The sequence below is a fragment of the Diorhabda carinulata genome, chromosome 8 (genome assembly GCF_026250575.1).
Source record: "Diorhabda carinulata isolate Delta chromosome 8, icDioCari1.1, whole genome shotgun sequence".
NCBI lineage: Eukaryota > Metazoa > Arthropoda > Insecta > Coleoptera > Chrysomelidae > Diorhabda > Diorhabda carinulata.
In genome coordinates this window covers 1,240,901-1,263,029 of record NC_079467.1, presented here as the reverse complement: position 1 = coordinate 1,263,029, position 22,129 = coordinate 1,240,901, and the positions used below count along the sequence as shown (strand labels likewise).

General features: G+C 32.2%; 1 protein-coding gene across 1 annotated transcript in view; it reads right to left on the bottom strand.

Moving 5' to 3' along the window:
* LOC130897560 (nephrin) overlaps positions 1-22,129 on the bottom strand; it is a 363,213-nt gene that overhangs the window by 190,982 nt on the left and 150,102 nt on the right. Inside the window, exon 2 of the mRNA XM_057806483.1 lies at positions 17,719-17,757. Coding sequence (XP_057662466.1) covers positions 17,719-17,757 — 39 coding nt within the window. The remainder of the gene's footprint in view (positions 1-17,718; positions 17,758-22,129) is intronic.

The window sequence follows — 22,129 nt, the reverse complement described above, 5'->3', positions numbered from 1 at the left end:
TAATTTCCATTTTTTATTAACAATTTCATGATATTTAAATATTTTTTCAGTAATGAAGAACTTATTTATGAATTCAAAAATACTTAATTTATTAATGAGATTTCTCTCTACGATTAAATGGTAAGTGCTATTGAATGAATTTTTACTTGATTGGAAATAAATAATTAAGCAAAAAATATTTAAATATAATATAATTGTTGATGAAAAAAAAATTATCTATAATTGTATATTCAGCAATAATTTATAAACTTTATAAGACAATATTTTGATTGATTGATTTCAAACGGGATTCTAACCGCCCTTTATCTCATAAACGATTCACCGTATGAAAAAATTTTGTAATCAAAATTTGTAGAGAATTCAATGCTCTACAAAATTGATAATCAATACAAATAGCGTAAAGCCCAAAGGAAACGAGTTATTTGTAAAAAATGTGTTAAAAAAATCGATTTTTTTGACTTTTGACTCTCGATGTTTAAAGTTGCTCATATCGAATTATATGTAAGTTTTGAGAAGAGTTTTGGGATGTCAAATGAACAATTCTAAACGACTTTATAGCTGGATATCTCATTTTTCCGAAATTCTTGCCTAAGTCTACCTAAAATGACTCGTCTAGTATTTATTATTGAAATTAACCATTTTTTTAATTACATCAGTTGAATATATTGAATTTTACATTTGAATTGTTGTATTATTTAACCGAATTTCTAGTCTTAGTATTAATAAACTTTTCGCACGGAATTGACATATCCTATTATATTATTATATATAAATCTGCGTCTTTATTGACATCTGCCAAGGTATCTACCAAAGTTTGTTGTACGTTTTCTTAAAAATTTCAGACCTAAAAATTATTTTAATCATTTTATTTTTCATCATAGTCTCTTTTTCAGTCTATACAATCAGTCCAGCTATGATCTGAGGTCTTTGATCCCTTCAAATAAGGGTTTCCTTAAAATAATCGTTAACATATGACATCACGTCCACGTTTGATGGAAATCTCTCTCTTATAAGTGAAACTTTAAGGTTAGGAAACAGGAAAAAATCGCTGGAAACCAAATCTGGTGAATACTATAGGTGATTGTACGAACTCCTTCAAACTTGATCGCTTTTTTGCAGTGTCTTCCTTCACACCCTTTGCAATCCACTGTCTTAATTAATCGACGCATCTTGCTCAAACCACGTCAATGAAGACTGGAAAATGTACAAAGTGCTTAAATATGGCAGTCTGAATATAGCAAAGGCTTTTTTTGATAGGTTGATACCTTCTTCTATCTCTATGATGGTGCTTTTTATTTACGGTTCTGGAATAAATATTTAATGACAGGTACTGAATTTTCACCATTCTCAAATCAAAATTATGTCGCAAGATTGTGGATTCATTTCCAAACAACAAAGCAAAGTAAAGAATCGATGAAGTAGGAGCTATCATTTTGATACCCGTATTCATTTTTATATTAATATTTTATTGTTCAAAGAATGGCAAACAACCCCTTAGAAAATGGTCAAACTAGCTAATTAGTGAATCTAACGAATTGTCACAATTATATAAAAACGATAATTTGTTGGATAAACAAATGTTTTTAACGTAAATTTCTGTTTGCAGATTTATTTGCTTTTTGCAGTTATTAGTTAGTTTTAAAAATTATTTTCAGGTTCGCTGCTTCAGAACTATTGGGATGTAGTTAAAGATTTACATCACCAGCAACAATTTCTATCTGATAATCAATTTGATTTTTGAATCGTTATGGGAATGCATTATTCAGTGAGTCAATTTCTGGGCATAAGTTCACTAAATCTTATATATGAACTATCATATTCAATTGATCTATTTTCTGTGAACTTTTCTTTCATAAGAAAACTGAAATTACCGCTTCGAAGCGTTCGTTCGCTAAATGATTTATGGACCAAGAGTATTTCTCACTAAAAGATTGTTCCACCTCAATAGACAGGGCACAAAAAGCTCTAACTGTTTTTTTAATTTTTTCCGTTTAATCTTCAAATGTGGTTTGTCGAGATTGAGTCGCAGATGGTGAAATGGACTTTGCAGCTATTTTAAGCAGACATTAAAATGAAATTTTTCTTTTCGAAATAAATTAAGGAAACTGTTCATACGTGAATAATATTCGAAATTCTATTACAGAGGTCGAAATAAGACGGGCAACAAATTTGTATTAAGAGAAAAAAATGCGTCAAAATTTGTTAAAAGAAATTATAAAAAGTATTGAAATTGAGGTATCAAATTGTCCGCGAAGAATTTCAAATTCTTCTTCTTCAAAAAAAAAAAAATCACAGGGTGTCAGATCACAAGACCGTGGGGGCCACTAAACGAATCCTCGTCTGCCTATCCATTCTTCAAAATAAATATAAAGGTGATCCATTCATCCTGCATGAAATGACGCATCTTCGTGAGTGTTGGATCACAATGTGACCCAAGTAAGCACCCTCCAGACATTCCACATCTGGTCATTTCAGTACACGCAGTTAACCGCAGCTTTATACGATCTCAAAATGGAATGTTGGAACTGCAAATAATCCTGACTGTATTCGAGATACTACGTGCTTTACAGCATTCGTCTCAAAGAACGATTAGATATTTGAGTCGCACTGCAGATTGGTTTGTCCACTCAACTAACTCCAATGCCACTGCTTCCATATTTTCTTAATTGGTACTGATACCGATCGTCCAGAACGCAGCGCGTCGACAGCAGAGCCCGTTGTTAAGAATTTCTGGGATGTCTTACACAATGTAGAATGATTTGATAGCGAAAATTCCGGAAATTTTTGGAATTTCGTCAACATACCGTTGCCGGACGTATGCAAGCCTCTGCATTAGAAATACTAATACGTGAACTTGAAAAGAATTTATATTATAAGCAATCAGTTAATGTTATTTTCTCGGTTTCGAAATGCATCCGTTTCAAATGTATGACCGGATGAAATAATTAGCCGATCTAACTTGAATCGTGACCACAGTTGTAATTTGATTTCTATCACTGATTTGGTTAATATATAGTTGAAAAGAAATTATCTGATAGATCAATATATTAACCTGAATAAAGTTGAAATGGAATAAATATATAACAAGGCTATTAGCTAATAAAATAATTAAATGATATAAATATTAAATAGGGTACATATATTTCTAAATAGTTCAACTAAATCTTACTTTTCCATAAAAAAGCTATCGATACGATTATATCAGCTATTAATCAGTCCGAAATATTTTTTTATAAACATAAACATTTTTATTGGTTTCATTCAACAAGCCTTCAATATCTATAACCAGTTTTAATTCTGAGTTTATAACTATCGACGCCATATTATCTTTTAAACTGAGAAAGGAAATTAGACTTGCTAATATCGAAAAATTTAGTGGGATTCATGAATAATATCGTACAACTTCTGATGGGAGAATGAATTTTACTTAATTCAAGAATAGTCTGTCTTCCCACGACGCCTCTTCACATGTCATTGACATCAACAAGAAAATAAACCTCGAGTTATCAAAAGTTATACGAGTTTAGTCAATGAAACATACTGTAAATTAGTTAAAAAATATACAAGCTGTTCAAATTGGTAATAAACTAATAACTTGATATACGAAGATTAAAAAAAATATTATTCACATTAGGTAGGTAGCGTCCAACTAAACTCCTGATGACAATTAACGCGAAACTTATATTTTCTGATAACAGAAATATGGAAGAGGTTATCATCATCATCATCAAGCCTTTCAATCCCATGTGGATTATGGCTATCGCTTCAAATCCTTTTTTTTTGAGGTGGATTACTCCTCGTTCTCTAATTTTTATTTTCTTTATAATACGTCGTTTGTTTTGGCTGCTTTTGTTATTATTTTCCATTATTTTCGGTTCCGGCATTTTGTTCTTCAGCTTTCTATATTAAGTGCTCTTATGCTCGCCTCTATTTCGTTTCTCCAAGTTTGTCTCGGTCTGCCCCTTCTTCTTGGCCACAATGCGATCCATTGCGTTATTCTTTTGATCATTTCAATTGACTCTCTTCTCATTATGTGCCCGGCCCAGTTGAGTCTTTGTGCTTTTATGTATTACACTAAATTCTCCTCCTCCAGTTCTCTCTCTATTTCTTCGTTTTTCTTTGCTCTTCTTTCTCCTTCATGTGTTATGTTTGGGCCTGTTATAGTTCTCTTTATCTTATGGAACAGGTAGAAACTATAGATGATTTCATTCATATCACCACTTGCATGCATTTTTCTCTGGCCCTAGCTTGGAAGCCGTTATTGGCCCAGACTTGGTGGAACTCTGGGATGATGACAATGTCCCTCGCTTGGTTTGCATGCCTGGTTGCCCAGGTAAACCCAAAAGTGGTCTGCAGCCCTAGACCATGCTAGAAGACGGATCGCTTGAATCCAAAATTTGGGTAGGTAAGCCATTATTTTCTTTTGCTACGTTTATATCTCCAGATTTCTTTTTTTTTTAACTTAACGATGACTATCAATTAATCTTTACAATTTTTTTATCATAACCGTTAAGTACACATATATCCTCAATAAAGGTCTTTTCCTTATTGTATCTCTCGATGGCCAAGACAATTGGTGTAGTGGTGATGAAAACAGTGTGTTCATATGAATATCAACGAGGGTTTCAGGAATTCCAGCTTTGTAGTGTAATAAATTAACTAAATAAGCATATTTGGTTCTAGTTTGTATTAAATTGTTGTAATTTTCATATTTTGGCACTTTGGATAACAAGTTTGCCGACCACAGGTTTAGGTTTAGGGTAGGTTTTCTTCGCCTGCCACATTCCTCTGCTTGAAGGGTCAGGCTCACCATTGTAACACATTAACTTGGCAGTCTATACGCAATCTTCAGTGAATTACAACTGTACGAGATCTTCACGTATTCAACGAAACATTATTGATGTTAGTTCAATACAAAAATTTCAAAACTGTATGTATGGTGTAATGGTTAGTATAAATAATGTATTCGGAATGAATATCACCAACAGTTTTAGTAATTCCAATTCATTATTATGTATGTGGAACAAAAAAATCAAACAATGATGTAAAAATAAATAAAAAGAAGGTTAAAACAATACACAATTATAAAATTGACATAATTAATGAGTCTGTTTATTTTTTGGAAATTCTTAGCAGACTACCTCTTGATGATATGTAGATGTATACAGAGGCATCCCACGATGAGTTAAAACTATCTGCATATGCCAAAGTTCTTATAGTAAAATCATGAAAATTTTTACGATTGGGTTTTCGGATACGATCTTTTTAACTCCGTCCATACTGTAACTTTGTTACTTTAAATAAAACACCCAGTATATTAATACATTCCTGAAATCAACGTAAAATTTTAGTATATTTTTGTCTAAAAACATTTTTCGAAAAATGCATATTTTTTGAGTTATTAATTTTTTTGTAAAAAATTTGACTTTTGCAGACCCTCATACGTTATTTTTTTACGAGGATACCCTTAAAGATATGAAAATGATTTCTGTTCGGTTGCTTTTAGAAAGGTTGAACGTGTTTGAATCTATGTTAAAAAATGTCTCATTTTATACAGGGTGTGTATAAGAAGTGTTTCAAAGTTTAACTGTTTAAATATCAAATTTCTTAATCACCACCCGTTTTTTCTATTATTATGTTTTAATACACAGGGCGTTCTACTTAAAATAACAAAGCTACAGTCGACTTCCGGTAGAACCTTCGAAAATATATTAGTTAAAAAGATCGTATCCGAAAACCCAAACGTAGAAATTTTAATGATTTCGCTATAAGTATTTCGCCATAATACAGATAGTTTCAACTCGTTGTGGGACACCCTGTATATTAGAAAAATGTAAGGTGCAATAATTAATTGTATATACAAAGATCGATCCGATTTATAATATATCTAATTAGCAAATATATCATTTTTATCTTTCAGTTTGGTATCAAATAAGGTTAACAAATTTTTCTGCCCTCCCCGCAAACTAACACTTAATCGTACATTGATGACCCGAAGAAAATCTTTTACCGTGAAAGAGTTCTTTGAGCTTTAAAAAAAGCAGGTTTTCGCTGGGTGCTAAATCTGGCATATATTGTGAAGGCACACCTAATTCGAGGTTATCCTGAGCTGCTACAATGTCTGAGCTGTCCCTCGGCATTTTCTTATATCGCTCTACGTGATCTTAGAAATGAATTGTCATTATAAGCGCCTGGAATTATATCTTTCTTTTTAAGCGATTGTAGACCTTGATGTTTTCACTCTTCAATAAGTATTTTGGTGATTGATGGATCCAAGACTAATCGGAAAATGTCATTAAAACCATCGTGCAGATAGTTTTAGATGTCGGAATTAATTGAATCATAAAACATATGGTATGAGAGACCAATAACTATCTTTAACTATTTGTCTAGTATTCACAATCTTGTAATACGATATCAAGATCTATTTTAAAATTTTCATGTTTGTGATAGCAGTTTCTGATGCTCCATCTGCACATTCAAAAGTTTAACAATTGTCTACCATTATCAACAACAAGTTACTTAGGTGAGTATGTACATAATACGTGTCTTATTATATTCATGAAACTAAATTATTCATCTTTTATTCTACGATTTTTATTTCGAAAATTATAACAAAAACTAATATTGTGAACCCTGTATGCATGTATGTATATAGACTGCGACCCAAAGGATCTATAGTGTCCCTTTTTCTTGCTACGATACTGGCGAACACTGTGTTTGCAACTGATCTGTTAACTCCACTCTTTTCAGAATGTGGGATGGCTGTTGCTGCCAGAGATCTTCGTCTTTTATTTCATACGCTCCCAGGTGTAATGCTCTGGAGCTCTGTAGTGTCTCACACTTGAAAAGAATGTGAATGGAGGTCTCGTCTTCTGTGCAACAAAATCTGCACGCCGCATTATCTGTTAAGTCTGGCGTCTTCAGGTGTCCATTGAGTCGACAGTGCCCCAATAGGACTAGTAGCAGACATTCTCTGGTTATAATTTCCCAGGAAGTTCTTTGCCTTTTTCAGCCCCTGTAGGTTGTCCCTATAATGGATTTTGCTCGCATCTACCTTATTTTCCTATGCATTTTCTATTGTTCTATAGCTGATACAACAAATCCAATGAAGGGTTTTCCTGCCTTCGCTTCTTTTCAATTGGGTGTTTCTCGGAATCCATTGTAGGGTAATTGTGAATAATTCAAAAATAGTTTTAGCAAATAATAACATATCGGTCAAAAAACATCATGTTTATTTTTCAAACTGTATACCCTTAAATCGTCCTTATTGCGAATAATGTGAGAAATCCAAGAGACTCATCAATTTTATTCTCAAGACGTGACTTCAACTAAATATTGATCCATAACAAATAGTGCTGCAGTGTATAGATCTTGGATAATCAAATTTTTGATTCATCTTTTATTGTTTAAGTGCACAATTTTGGCATTAATGTGGAAATAGGACGATTTTTTCTTCTATGATGACCAAATCGTTTCTTTCTTTCCAATTCTTCCAAATACTCTTTGCTTAGAGAAATGTTTACCTCCAGACTCTGAAGATGATAAATTGGTTATCGAAACACGCGTCAGACAGTGTAATTGTGAGTGTTGGTGCAAACAGTGTGTTTAGTTTGTGGTTTAGATGATTAATTTAATTCATGAAATACCTCGCAAACGTTCAAATCTGTTCAAAACATTTCTACTGGATGTGCTCTTTCCAATGATGACCAATTCATTACCACTTTTTTATCGTATTGGGAACAATATTCTGAAACTAGTAAAGAAGAATGCTTACTTCGTTTTTAATTGCCTTGAATTCAATTCATTTATTTGGACAATTATTAACAATTTCAACAAGAATCGTACAACAAAAGGAAGCAGCCTTTACTTAAATTAGTCATTGTCTTGAGTAAATAAAATCAGAAAGTGGCTTCAACAAAAAGCATGTCTTATTCAACCGTAGTTATAAAACAATCTAGTTCATCGACTTTTTCTTGAGATTGTGGTTGAAATTTAAATTAATATTTGAATTTCCAAAATTTTTTATTATAATTAGGTGCATGAAGTTACTAAGAAAAGAGTGCAAGTTGTGATTACCGATGCATTCCAACAAAACATTAGGTATGACGATGTGGGCGTCTACAGGGGAGAAGAAATTGTAAACAGCATGAAGTGCTAGATACAAAAACTATACGAGGACGATTTAATAAAATAATCACCAATTATATCTAATACAGAAAAAATTATTGTTCGACATAATCTTCCTCACACTTCGGCAAAACAATCATTAGTCTCTGCCATCACTTTTATTTGTGGGGAATCGTTTTATAGCGACTCATTTTTTGAATTTTCCAAATCCCAAGACATAGGACCATAACTTTACTTCCCGAGTAAACGGTTTCTGTCTTTCTGGTAGTTATTTTCCGATCAATTTAAGAAACCTTGCTACTTCTTCGACCTTTTCCATAATATGTAAAATTTGTAGTAGTTTCCAAAACAAAAATGGGGAGTATTTTAGTCAGAAATAAGTTTTTCAGATTAACTCGTTCAAGAAGAATTTGGAATCTAAAAGTCTTGCTACTTTTTTGAGGTTGAAACCCGAGATAAAAATGTTTGAATATATAAATAATGTCATCATAAAGAAAATTCTTCGTTTATTTATTTATTGCCTATAAAAATGGTGGCTCTAGTTTTACTCTTTCCTTAATTGAAATTGATAAAATGCTTGACTTGACTCTGAAACGATTTTGTGATATAACATAAAAAATTAATTCTGATATATTTTCTCAGATATTTGTGAAGAAAAAGCGTAAAATTTCCAGGACATCCAAATATGATGCAAATTGCTAGCTAATAACTATGAAAAAATCTATGAAAAGATTGAAAAATTACCAGGAGAGGTCTACATTACAGCAGAGTTATTGACATATGGAGGGAAAAGCCCTCCAAAGATGCTTAATAATATTAACTAAGAAATCCCCAATAAATAGCAAAATGTCCTTCGTTGCCTTATAAATAGAGAACTGTGAAAATTATTTTAGAATTCCACTTATAATTGATTACAGCCATATAATTAATATATCGACGGCAGTACTTTGAATGATAACGAATCAAATTTAATTTCATTTTCTCTTTAGTACCTTTTTTAAAAATAGATTTTATGAATATTCATATTACTTATAATGCTAAAGAGATGGTGGTTCACTCTACAGACTAATTAAAAATTTTATTGTTGTACTAAAAATGAACGAAGACGAATTCGGAATGAAAAATTCCTTGATTAGTTATATTCATAAAATTTAGTTTATTAAGACATTAAAATTGAACTAATTCCAATTATAAGATGTGTCATTTATTTCTGGTAACATTACAAATTAAAGCAGTCTAAATCGATTCTTCGAACACCTGGTTTTTTATTCATTGCTATAAAATTTCATGTCTGAAATAATAATTCAGTTTTTACTATTTCCTGTCTGTTTACTACCATATAAGATCATTTTGGGTCTATAAATTATAAGGTTTTCTTCAAAATCCGGATATTTTTAGTATATCACCAAAACAAGAATAGATTAATGAATTTCTTGTCTCAATCCGTAATTCGAATCAAGAAATTATCCTTGTTTCGATCATTTTTACAGTTTTTTGCTTCGATTTTTGACGTCACGTTTCATTTGTATGTGGGATTTGTAACTCTACTTATTACTGTTAGTATATCCCACCACTTTAATTGCGTTCGTTAGCTGAGCTGGCTAAGGCGTCAACCTCCAGATTCTCAGGTCGTGGGCTTAAATCCCGTGTGGCAAATTTTTTGTAGAAATTATCACTGCAAATTTTCTCTTTACATCGAATTTCACTACAGTCTGCACTCTGTTGGAGATTTACTATACTAACGACTAGAACTAAAAAGTGGAGTCAAAGTTTATTTATTTCAGCTGAATACATCCCGTCACAAACATTTCACAGTTTAGAAAGTGATGTTAATGTTATAACCACGCAAAAAGAAGCGAAATTATCTAAAAACATTTTCAAGATATTCATCAAGATCAACAACAGAAACAGACCAACGAAACCATCCAAATTGTCTGATTACTGTCAAATTTCTCCCCCATAAATTAAAACAAACAAACAAGATTTTAGTCAAGTAGGATTTAACTTCAAATCGGAAATAATTGCTCTAAAAGGCTTTATTGCCTGAATAGCTTCATTTCTACCCCAGTATGACTATCCTAGGTTTCCCCCTCGGGGAAGTTGTACTAAAGTGATGGGAGTAGGGTGAATTTACTTCTAGATGGGGTATTTTTGTGGATGTACGGTAATTTCGCATAAAAAGGACTCGCAATATTGTAAACATGGAAGTTGGACCAGTTCTCCACGTTTTTGAGAAATTCTCTTTTTAGCTTCGAGTTAGTTAAAGAGCAATACACTGTGCTTAGAATGGTACCAAAAGTGAAATTTCTCGACTATTTATTATTATACTTATCATCAATGATTACAGTTCGTTCAACTGCTCTTGCTCAATATTTTAAACATAAAACTAATGCAAAACTAGTATTATTAAAACTGATAATAAGATAGAAGCGGCATAATAAATAATACAATAAAAATTGATGGAAATAAATGGAAAAATGAAATGAAAAACTGACGGGAAGTAAATTATAAACGTCGACGTTTTATTCCTTAGACAACTGGACTCCTCAAAGTCTTTAATATCTTCTTCGGAGTCCGTAGAATCATATATGTGGTCCAGGTCTTTTGGATCTTCAACATCTTGGCTTGTCAGTATCTTCATGTTGTAGGGAGTTAGGGCACCCACATCTAACTGCACACCCCTTGTTATATTTGCAGGAAATTATAGAAAGAAGCGACTGGGGAGTTGGTTGACTTATGACGTAGTATTTCTTTCCGAGAGCTTTTGATCATAACGAAAATTCAATTATAACAAATTTAATAATAAACGAATATGATAAAATCGAGCTGATTAAGTTGTGAAAAATGTTGGTGGCTTTACTTAGCGGTTTGTCTTAAAGGGTTGAAAGGGAAACGTTTGGATTGGCTTAGATGATATTACCAAAAACCTGAAGATAATCGATAATTTTTTAAAAATGTAGTAAACTGGTCCAACTTTGATGTGCAGTAGTTTCTAAGGAGTGGTCAAGAAAACGCAGAATTCAAAGTTTTAAACCATTTATGGTAACCATGTTTTCCATATTACGAGTCGTTTAAGAGATATTACCGTAATACCACTCTTTCTGACCCCCCATACCACTTTAGCAACAACTTTGGCGACGGGTAAAACCTAGGATAATCATTGTTTAACTTGCCTATTTATAAAGTTGTTCCAGAAACAGAAAGTAGTTATATAGTACCCGTAATTTAAGGGATGTTTTTTACTACAGAACTAATTTACTTTCAGCAGCTTTACGTGCCTATTTTCAGCAAATAAAATATCCTTTTATTCATTTTGGTTTGATACTTTATAACAAAACTTCTTCCAATGATATTCCTCTAGAAAAGTTTTTCAAGAGATATTTTCAACAAGTACCATCCACCTCAAAACATCTTTTGCCGAAAGTCTGGTCAAGAATTTTCACTTGATATTTTCTTGAATTCGAGACGATTATCTCGTAGATCATTAATTTTTGATATTTGTTGAGAAAAAACATTGAAAGTTATCATAAGTTAAAATGCATATTGAAGTGGAATGAAAATTAAGTTGCGTTCAAAGCTTCAGAAGTTAATTTATCAAACTTTTCATCTACATTATTTATTCAAAATTCCAAAAAGTGAATTATGCTGATCTTTTGCGTACAAAAAATAACGTCCAATAGATCTATGAGATCTTCAATGATGCTTCCAAGTTATTTCGAAACAAGTTAAAATTTGAAAAAATAATATTTTAATGGAAAAAATTTAACAGGCATTCAAATGTGTAATCCTCACTTCCCTAGTTATAAACCACACTTTTCTACATTACGGCCCTCACAAAATAAACATGAAAATAAAGTGTACATAATTTTGTATTTAAACCGACCCAAACCAAAAGAAGGAAAAGAGAATAATGGAAATTATACCACAAACTTGAATTTACATTCGTCCCAGTAATTCTTTTATATCATTCTAAGGGTAGGGAAACATAAACTTCATCATTGCTGGTTTTGATTGCTGGAAAGGGCAGCTTCGAGCTGTATTTTTAATGAAACGTGAATTGTAGTTAACTTGAACATTTAACAAAGAGTGATAAATTTAGAATACGTAGTACTATCTTAGATTAATACAAGAAAGTATGTATCTCAAAAAACTTTTGTATGGGAAAGATTATATTGACGAGGTTTATTTTATTTCCACTTTTCTTGACTAAAATTTTGTATTTTCCATATAAACTACTCTGAATCTATGTTATTTCCAGGTTATTTTGAAAACTCTATGCTAAATTTTTTATTATAATGAACATCTAAACAGTCTTGATACAAATATAGAATTTGAGCACGTTTACTTGATAATTACTAATTTATAAATATTGGACGAATCGGCGAATTTTAATATCAACATTCATTCAAGAGGATAGAAATCTTGCTGTACAAACATTCACTATTATTCATCATGCTTACCTTCAAACAAATCCGAATTATTTCGAAAGAAAGTAGATTATCATTCTGAAAAATTGTGGCCACTATTTCCAGATTATGTCAGCAAGACATCAGAAGCAAATAGTGATTTGCAAAACATGAATGAGCTCTTGGAAAGCGAAAACCTAGACGGGTGAGTATTATTTCCATACCGAATACAGTTGATTCTCTCCACATTACCGAAATTGTCTCCAGTGATGCAAAGAACGACTAGAGTGGAGTTAAGCCACACGATCTTCCACAACGCCTAACATTTGGTGAATAGACGTTGGCAAAGTTGGAGGGAGATCCATTTTTGTATCGAAAAATTGTGTTAAGCGACGAAGCTCATTTCTGGTTGAATATATACGTCAATAAGCAAAATTGCGGCATCTGGAGTGTAGACCAGCCAGAAACATTGCAAGAGCTACCAATGTATTCCGAAAAAGTCACTGTTTGGTGTGGATTATGAGCCTGTGATATCATCTTCAAAAGCGACGATGGCCAGCCTGTTTCTGTGAATGGCAAGCGCTACCGTGTTATGATTGACGATTTTTTTGCCCAAAATGGAAGAATTGGACATGCCTGACATGTGGCTTCAACAAGACGGTGCCACATGCCACACGGAACGCTAAACAATAATGGCCAAATTGAGAGCCGCCTTCGGTGAACAGTTCATCTCACGTTTGGGGCCCGTCAATTGGCCGCCTAGATCGTGTGATTTAACGCCTTTGGACTATTTCTTGCGGGGCCATGTTCAGATTAATGTCTACAAGGATAAACCAGCAACCAATGACGCACTGGATGCCAATATTGAAGCATTTATTCGTGAAATAAAAAAATTGTGAAAAATTGGAACTTGTGCATGGGTTATCTGAAGCGGATCCGCGGCCAACATTTACATGAAATCATCCTCAAACATTAAATAATACTGATCGTTCTATCGATTCCAATGAAGATTTCAGCAATTTTTTCAAATTTTTTGTGGTTTTTTTCAAAATGAAATCATCTCACCTCTTAAAAAATCACTGATTATTATATTGAAATTGATGAAATCTCTAATAAATGTACCAAATGATACTGAAATCAAATAAATTTTTACTGGACGTTCGAGTTTCTATGTCACTGAATATTTAACATTTTAATAATAATTTAAGTACTTTTTAGACTTAAGCTTTTGTGTAGAAATAGAAATATTATAAATAACCCATGGAGGAATTTTTTGCAACAATAAAAACGATATAATAGTTGAAAAATTCTTAGACAAATTACTTTCGATATCAATTTTGCGACTTGTGACTTCTTTCAAACGAAAAAAATGATTACATTTTTATAAACTAATCGTGACTTGATGTCGGTAGTTAAAACCTAGTTTTTACCAAAGAAATATCTGCTTGCTTCAAATTACTTCAACTGTAGACTAGTTTTATTTTGAGAAAGTATCAAGAAAAATAAACATCACGAAAAATGCGATCATCAATGATATTTTAATAAACGTTTATCCTCACTAAAAACCAGCTTCTCTCGACTATGACATTTTTATTGATAACTAGTTTCACATAATTTTTTTCTACCTCGTTGATACAACTTCTAGCGATATATAGAAGTCTTTGAATATTTAATAACTGGTTGATAATTAAAAGTGGCCTCAAAGGTTCATTCACAAGTGGGTTCCCACAGTAGAAGTTGTGGTGAAAAGACGGAGACAGATATATGTTAATCTTAGCTTATGAAGCGGAGCACCGTTTCTTCTATAGGTATCCAGTGGCGGGTTTTCTAATATTCCGAGCGACAGGTGTCTTAATATATCTTCTATTCTATCAAGTCCGTCATAATCTCATGTTCCTCAAATTAAATGCCCACACCCAACTTGATAAAGGAATGCTACAGTTTTTGGTTACACAATAAATGACAAAGGCACTGAGGATTTCTGGTAATAAAGGATTCACAATGAGATTAATGGTCACAATAAAAATGATGGCTAGCGAAGAAAATTGACTGATAAACTATATAAATCATTAGAATAAGCTGAGTTAGAAATGAAGCAGGAAAACAAACTGACATTTTGTATCGATTTGATCAAAAGAAATCCATCTAAACAGGACAATTCAAAACGATTATCGAATAGAAGATCTCCCTCAATGTCCAGTGCAGTGGCAACCTCTAAAAGAATTTCAAAAGAAATAACCTCTTTCATAGATAGAAGATATTTTCTTCAAAGAGTTATCGTTGCTGAAGTAAAAATGCTAAAATGTCTAAACAGTCTGAAAAACGTCTACATCTCCTTGATTCTTGACAATAAGAAATAAAAAATTGTTTCTTTTCTTAGCGATAATGTTTTCTGAAGAGTTTTATTCGGTTTTTTCACGATGGCGCATATATTAACAGGAAAAAAGCCAAACCTTCTAAGCCCAGCAATTTAAGAAATCGTCTCCCAAATAAAGAAAATACAAAACAGGAGCAGGATAAAATTCAATCGGAAACTGTTCTACATTTGAAAAACGTTTACATCTGCTTAATTCTTGACAATGGGAACCAAAAAATTATTTTTTTTCTTAGCAATATTTTTTTCTGAAGAGTTTTATTCGGTTTTTCCACGATGGCGCATACATTAACAAGAAAAATTAGACATACAACGGTTTCGAGTGATGAAATGATTCTGGTTGATCTTGGTCCAAACCTTTTAAGCTCAGTAATTTGAGCAATCGTCTCCCAAATAAAGAAAATACAAAACAGGAGCAGGATAAAATTCAATCGGAAACTGTTCTATGAAAAACGTTTACATCTGCTTAATTCTTGACAATGGGAACCAAAAAATTATTTTTTTTCTTAGCAATATTTTTTTCTGAAGAGTTCTATTCGGTTTTTCCACGATGGCGCATACATTAACAAGAAAAATTAGACATACAACGGTTTCGAGTGATGAAATGATTCTGGTTGATCTTGGTCCAAACCTTTTAAGCTCAGTAATTTGAGCAATCGTCTCCCAAATAGAGAAAATACAAAACAGGAGCAGGATAAAATTCAATCGGAAACTGCTCTTTGAAAAACGTCTACGTCTGCTTAATTCTTGACAATGGGAACCAAAAAATTGTTTTTCTATTCTAGCAATAATGTTTTCTGAAGAGTTTTATTCGGTTTTTCCAGGATGGCGCATGTATTAACAAGAAAAATTAGACATACAACGGTTTCGAGTGATGAAATGATTCTGGTTGATCTTGGTCCAAACCTTTTAAGCTCAGTAATTTGAGCAATCGTCTCCCAAATAAAGAAAATACAAAACAGGAGCAGGATAAAATTCAATCGGAAACTGCTCTTTGAAAAACGTCTACGTCTGCTTAATTCTTGACAATGGGAACCAAAAAATTATTTTTTTTCTTAGCAATATTTTTTTCTGAAGAGTTCTATTCGGTTTTTCCACGATGGCGCATACATTAACAAGAAAAATTAGACATACAACGGTTTCGAGTGATGAACTGATTCTGGTTGATCTTGGTCCAAACCTTTTAAGCTCAGTAATTTGAGCAATCGTCTCCCAAATAAAGAAAATACAAAACAGGAGCAGGATAAAATTCAATCGGAAACTGCTCTGTGAAAAACGTCTACGTCTGCTTAATTCTTGACAATGGGAACCAAAAAATTAATTTTCTATTCTAGCAATAATGTTTTCTGAAGAGTTTTATTCGGTTTTTCCAGGATGGCGCATGTATTAACAAGAAAAATTAGACATACAACGGTTTCGAGTGATGAAATGATTCTGGTTGATCTTGGTCCAAACCTTTTAAGCTCAGTAATTTGAGCAATCGTCTCCCAAATAAAGAAAATACAAAACAGGAGCAGGATAAAATTCAATCGGAAACTGCTCTGTGAAAAACGTCTACGTCTGCTTAATTCTTGACAATGGGAACCAAAAAATTAATTTTCTATTCTAGCAATAATGTTTTCTGAAGAGTTTTATTCGGTTTTTCCAGGATGGCGCATGTATTAACAAGAAAAATTAGACATACAACGGTTTCGAGTGATGAAATGATTCTGGTTGATCTTGGTCCAAACCTTTTAAGCTCAGTAATTTGAGCAATCGTCTCCCAAATAGAGAAAATACAAAACAGGAGCAGGATAAAATTAAATCGGAAACTGCTCTTTGAAAAACGTCTACGTCTGCTTAATTCTTGACAATGGGAACCAAAAAATTGTTTTTCTTTTCTAGCAATAATGTTTTCTGAAGAGTTTTATTCGGTTTTTCCAGGATGGCGCATATATTAACAAGAAAAAGGAGACATACAACGGTTTCGAGTGATGAACTGATTCTGGTTGATCTTGGTCCAAGCCTTCCAAGCTTGGCAATTTGGGCATCGTCTCAAATAAAGAAAATACAAAACGAGAGCGGGATAAAATTCGGAAATCTCTTCATGGGCTGGGCCTAATGACAACCACCTAATTTGTACATGTACAAGTTATTGTATCTAGGATCCCTCCTCGAAGTCTCCTTCAATAACCCTTTACCTGCTGATCTCCCAAACCTGGGACAATTCGTTTCCCAAAGTCAGACAAAACGGGACACGAGATAAGAGAATGGAAGTCGGGACTGTCCTGGGAAATCCAAAATGTGATGTACAGGGTATTTATACGGTCTCTCGTAGCATTTGAATGGATAAAAATTCACAAGATTCTTGAATCGGCGATTCAGGATCTCTTGAAGCATATTTGAGTATTAAAGCAAATATGTTGCTGCAGTTAAATGGCGCATTTTCAGTTAATTGTGAAAAATTGTCTTGATAGAAAATTTCCAAATAGATCGATAGAAAGAGGAGGTCCATGTAGTTGACCACCCATATTCCCAGATCTGACTTTGATGGATTTTTTTATGGAGGCACGTTAAAAGTATCGTATTTAGTAATCCACCGACTACTCCTGGATAATATGAACATTCGTATTAGGAAAGTATTTGTGAAGCAGTTGCACCTTGGTATTTTGAAAAATGTCAAAGTGGGGTATTCATAAATAGATTTTTCACTGTAAGATATGTATAAATAGGGCATATGAATATTTTCATCACCCACAATTACAGAACTTGACATAACGGAAAAAACAGTTTGTTTATAAATTAAATAAAAAGAACATTTAAACTTACCCAGCTCTAGCATCACTGATTGCCTGAATATATATTCACCTGAAACAATAATTATTTATTTAGATAATCCTACATATGTTAAGTCTGGAAACAAATAGATTGATTGAGTTTATTCAACCTTTTGATAGCCAAAAATTACAATTTACGAAATTTGCAAAATTTTTATAGAGTTTAAATTTTTTTGGTGCCAATTAGAAACAGTACTCGTATAAATGAACTTTTTGGTAAAAAACTAATCTTTTATTTATAAGGAAAAATATTCTATTCTATTATTTTTTTGTTTTATTTTTATTGTTTGTTACAACAAATTAGATATATAATTACCTATTATTTAAGTTAAAAAATTTAACATTTATTCACAAACATAACTTGTACTACAATAACAAATAACTTCAATGGGAGCGATGATTTCGAATGGTTTCCAAGAAGAAAATTTAAAATTTACTAAACAATGTAATTTTCACTGAAAATAAAAAACAAAAAACAAACATTGGAGCAAACAAGTACAATGGGACCGTTGGCTTTGCATGCATAACTTGTTTCAAAAATGACTCCAAATTTTCATTTGTTAGTTTGATTTTTACTTCACTTTTGATTATATTCATGCGTCGCGCGATTATGTAGATCTAAAGATAGTTAGCACTCCAAATTTCAACTTCTTCACTTCACTGAAGGATTTTGGAATATAGAAACTCCAATCGCGGCATTTCTTCTAAAACTATCCACTTTTATTACGTACATACATACATTTCTGGACTTTCAGCTCTTCAAACTTGATTTTTCACTCTGTAAATTTTACTTTTTAAATCGATCAATTGCATTTCTAGAGATCTAGTTTCAATTTCAAATAGTTTAATACATATTTCGTTACTATTTGTGTTGAGAGGATTTACTATGAATACTCAAGTCGATTTGTTGGTTTTGATTTACTCAAATCTGTCACCAAATTCATATTCAGTTTCTTTTATATATGTGCTGAAGCAATTCGTGGCAACAGTTGTACTGGTTTTATCGCGATACTGCTTTAAAAACTGAAAATGAAGTAATTTACAACTCTGATTATCTTCTATTAATTTTTCTTTAAAACAAACCAATTTTTCTACCAAAACATAGGCTAGGTTTCCCTTTCCGTGCAATTTAAGATTCAGATCATTTAATTTTGCTGTGATATCCATTATGAACTACAATTTTGCAACTATTTATCTTTCTTTAATTTAGGTTGCTTAATTTTTTCTTTTATTCAAGTTGGAAGCGTTTTAACACTTAACCTTTTGACAAGATGCTATTAACAATTTTTTATAACCAAATTCATAACCTTTTCAGCAGAAAACACACAGACACAAAGGGCTCTGAAGAATCGTTGTTGCCACTTTCTGTTTTCCTGTTATACTTCTGGCTCCATTAGTTACCATTGAACATTTGGTTTATATTTCAGTTTATATGTCTCTAAATGAGCCAAAGAAAAAACTTTTGATCACTTTCAAATTATACAATCCAGATTTATTTAAAACGTTCGGAAATTATATTTTATTTTTAGTCCACGTCACTGTTTATTGTAATAACTTAATTTTTAATAGACTGACCATAAGAAAGACCCTAAACATGTCCTCATACCATATGAAGCTACACAGAAATAGAAAAAAAATAATGTTTAAATATTAATTGGATGGTTCATGTTAATTTATTACTATATGGCATTTATGAAAATCATTTAATCCAAAAAAAATATGATGCGAGCTTAGTAATTAATCATAAAAGTAAGTTAAATCATTCCTTGCAACTCAAGTCACGATGTAAGGAAATTGGAGCATCAGAAGTGTAATAAATTTACAAAGATCTTTGGAACGAGCTCAAACTAAATCTAAACAAACGATAAATATTGTTTTGAATACTTTTCACGAGCAACAAATTGTTTTGTTCAAATTTTATCAGTTACCAAATTCTATTATTTTTATTTTGGAGTACCATCTTTCCAACGACACCAAAATCTTGAAAAATCAACCATTATGATATAACATAGTTGGACTTATGGAAAAAGATACAAAGAAATGGAAAAAACTACATACAACTGTAATCAACATCGAATTTGATTTTGCACCCATGTTTTTCTTGAGAACCGGTCCCCAGCGACTACTATCTGCTTTCGAATCTGAAAATATTTTGAAAGTAGAGAATTATTATCAACTTTTATGAAACTGAAACCTATTTTTAACCCAAAGAAAAATCGTTCTATAGGAAAGTTTGATTGATTTTGATAAATAAAATGAAAGTGGATCTTAAAAAACTTTTTTGCTCAATAGAGAACTTAATAAACAAAATGTTTTGTGTTTGTTATTGAGATCAGATTTATTATAATCGATAAGAAACAAATTGAAGAAAGAAGCGTCACGCAAAGAACCAGTTGTTGAAAGGGAAACGGAAATGTTAGTTATCTTGCTAGTACATCATGCACCTGTTATGTGTTAATAGAAATATGTAGTTATAATAGTAATAAATCAAAATACTTTAATGGACATTATAATAAAAGATTAAAGTAGTTGAATTGGAAACCGAAATCCATGAATTTTTTGCGAATGAACAAAATTATCTTGCAGTTTTTATCGATATCACAAAAGCCTTCAACTTGGCGCCATAGCATTATAAAAATTTATTGAAGGTCAAAGTATTTTTACACTTCGCAAAGTAGATAAACTTTTGGATGAATAGATTTCCGATTGATGTTGAGCTTTTCCTGGTTTTAAGAAGATTAAGAAGATTGAGAACTAGTATCATGAAGTCTCAGACACTTTCCATGGACCAGAACTTTTGTCAGATGCTTTAAAGCTCCACGTATATGTTTCTGAGGAAACCGGCCATAGGATTTCCCATGTTAACATTTAAACTCGATGATAACTTCGGGAGGGAAGGGCAGGGCCGGATTAAGATTTATAAGGCCCGGGGCTAAAATAATGACGGGCCCCCCTTAAGGAATTCGAAAACCCGGAAAAATTCACAAAATAATATCAATACGTTAGATTTGTGGTATCAACACATCAAAAAATACAGAATGATTTCCAAATGATGGGGCCCTTTTGGACCTGGGGCCCGGGGCTATAGCCCCCCGAAGCCATTAGCTTAATCCGGCACTGGGGAAGGGGGGTGGTCGACCTCCGAACTTTTTGAGGTCAGTATTTCTTCCTTAATTTTATTGTTGATACAACAACTTTTTTTGTTCATAATTTTTTATCTTCTTTTTTATTAAATGCTATGAAATTACATTCATTTTGGTTTTTGAACTAAAAAATCGAACAACTTTAACAAATTACAGGTCTAATGAATAGCTTGAAACTGTTTGACACCTCTTTGCTTGAATTTTCATTTAGTTAAATTTTTATGTTCTTTCGCTTTATCTCGTTGGAACTTTTTTATTTTATAACAACAATATATTTTAATATTCGATCAGAAAGATAAGTGGTATTTTTTATCAAAGCTTTTCGATAACAATTTCAATAATTTCTGGTTGAAAGGACCAGAAGTTTTTTCACACTTTTGATAAAAAAAAAATTTTAGGACGCTAGGTGCCGGAGAACGATTTTTGAACTACAAAAAAGAAAACAGTTTCAAGCTATTAATCAGACCTGTCATTTGATAAAGTTGTTCGATTTTTTTCGATGAAAAACCTTAAATAGCATTAAGAAGATAAAAAATAATGAGCAAAAAAATTTGTTATTTAATGTATCAACAATAAAACTCAGATAGAAAGAATGACTCGAAAAGGTCGGTGATCGACCGCCTCCCCCGGAGCTAGTCATAGGCAGATTATATGCCGACGATTTGGTGATATTAAACGTCCATAATGACTGAATTTTCAGTGGGAATATCTCAACGCATGCGCAAATATATTTCCCAACTTATATTTATAAGGGCTGACATCTTCAGGTGAAGATCGAAAACTTTTTAGACAATCCTCGTATAATATCTATGAAATGAATAAAACTCTTCATTGTTTAAATATATTTTGAGTATTATTATAAAAAATTCCATTAATTTAACACTTTTATTAGTTAAAATGTTTCAATGATATATTAATTGTCTGTTGCTTCGTGGGAATTCTTGTTTCTCACATATTAGATTTGTTCCTTCAAAACGGATTCTTGGTTACTTGTAATGGAACACTGCTGTTGTATTTTTCTGCAATCGGATCTGTTTCAGGCCCGTCTCTACTGGAATCACGTCAAAGAAACTATGAACAATTTAAACTATTTCGGAAAAAAAGTTTTATCAAGACTAGCCTAGTAGTAATATACTATTCCAACAAAAATTAATGTAGATTGACAAAATCTGGATACTTACTCATCATTATCAATTAAAAACAGTTGAGAAATCTGGGCAGTTATATTTACAAAAAGAAAATAAATGAATGAAACTTGAG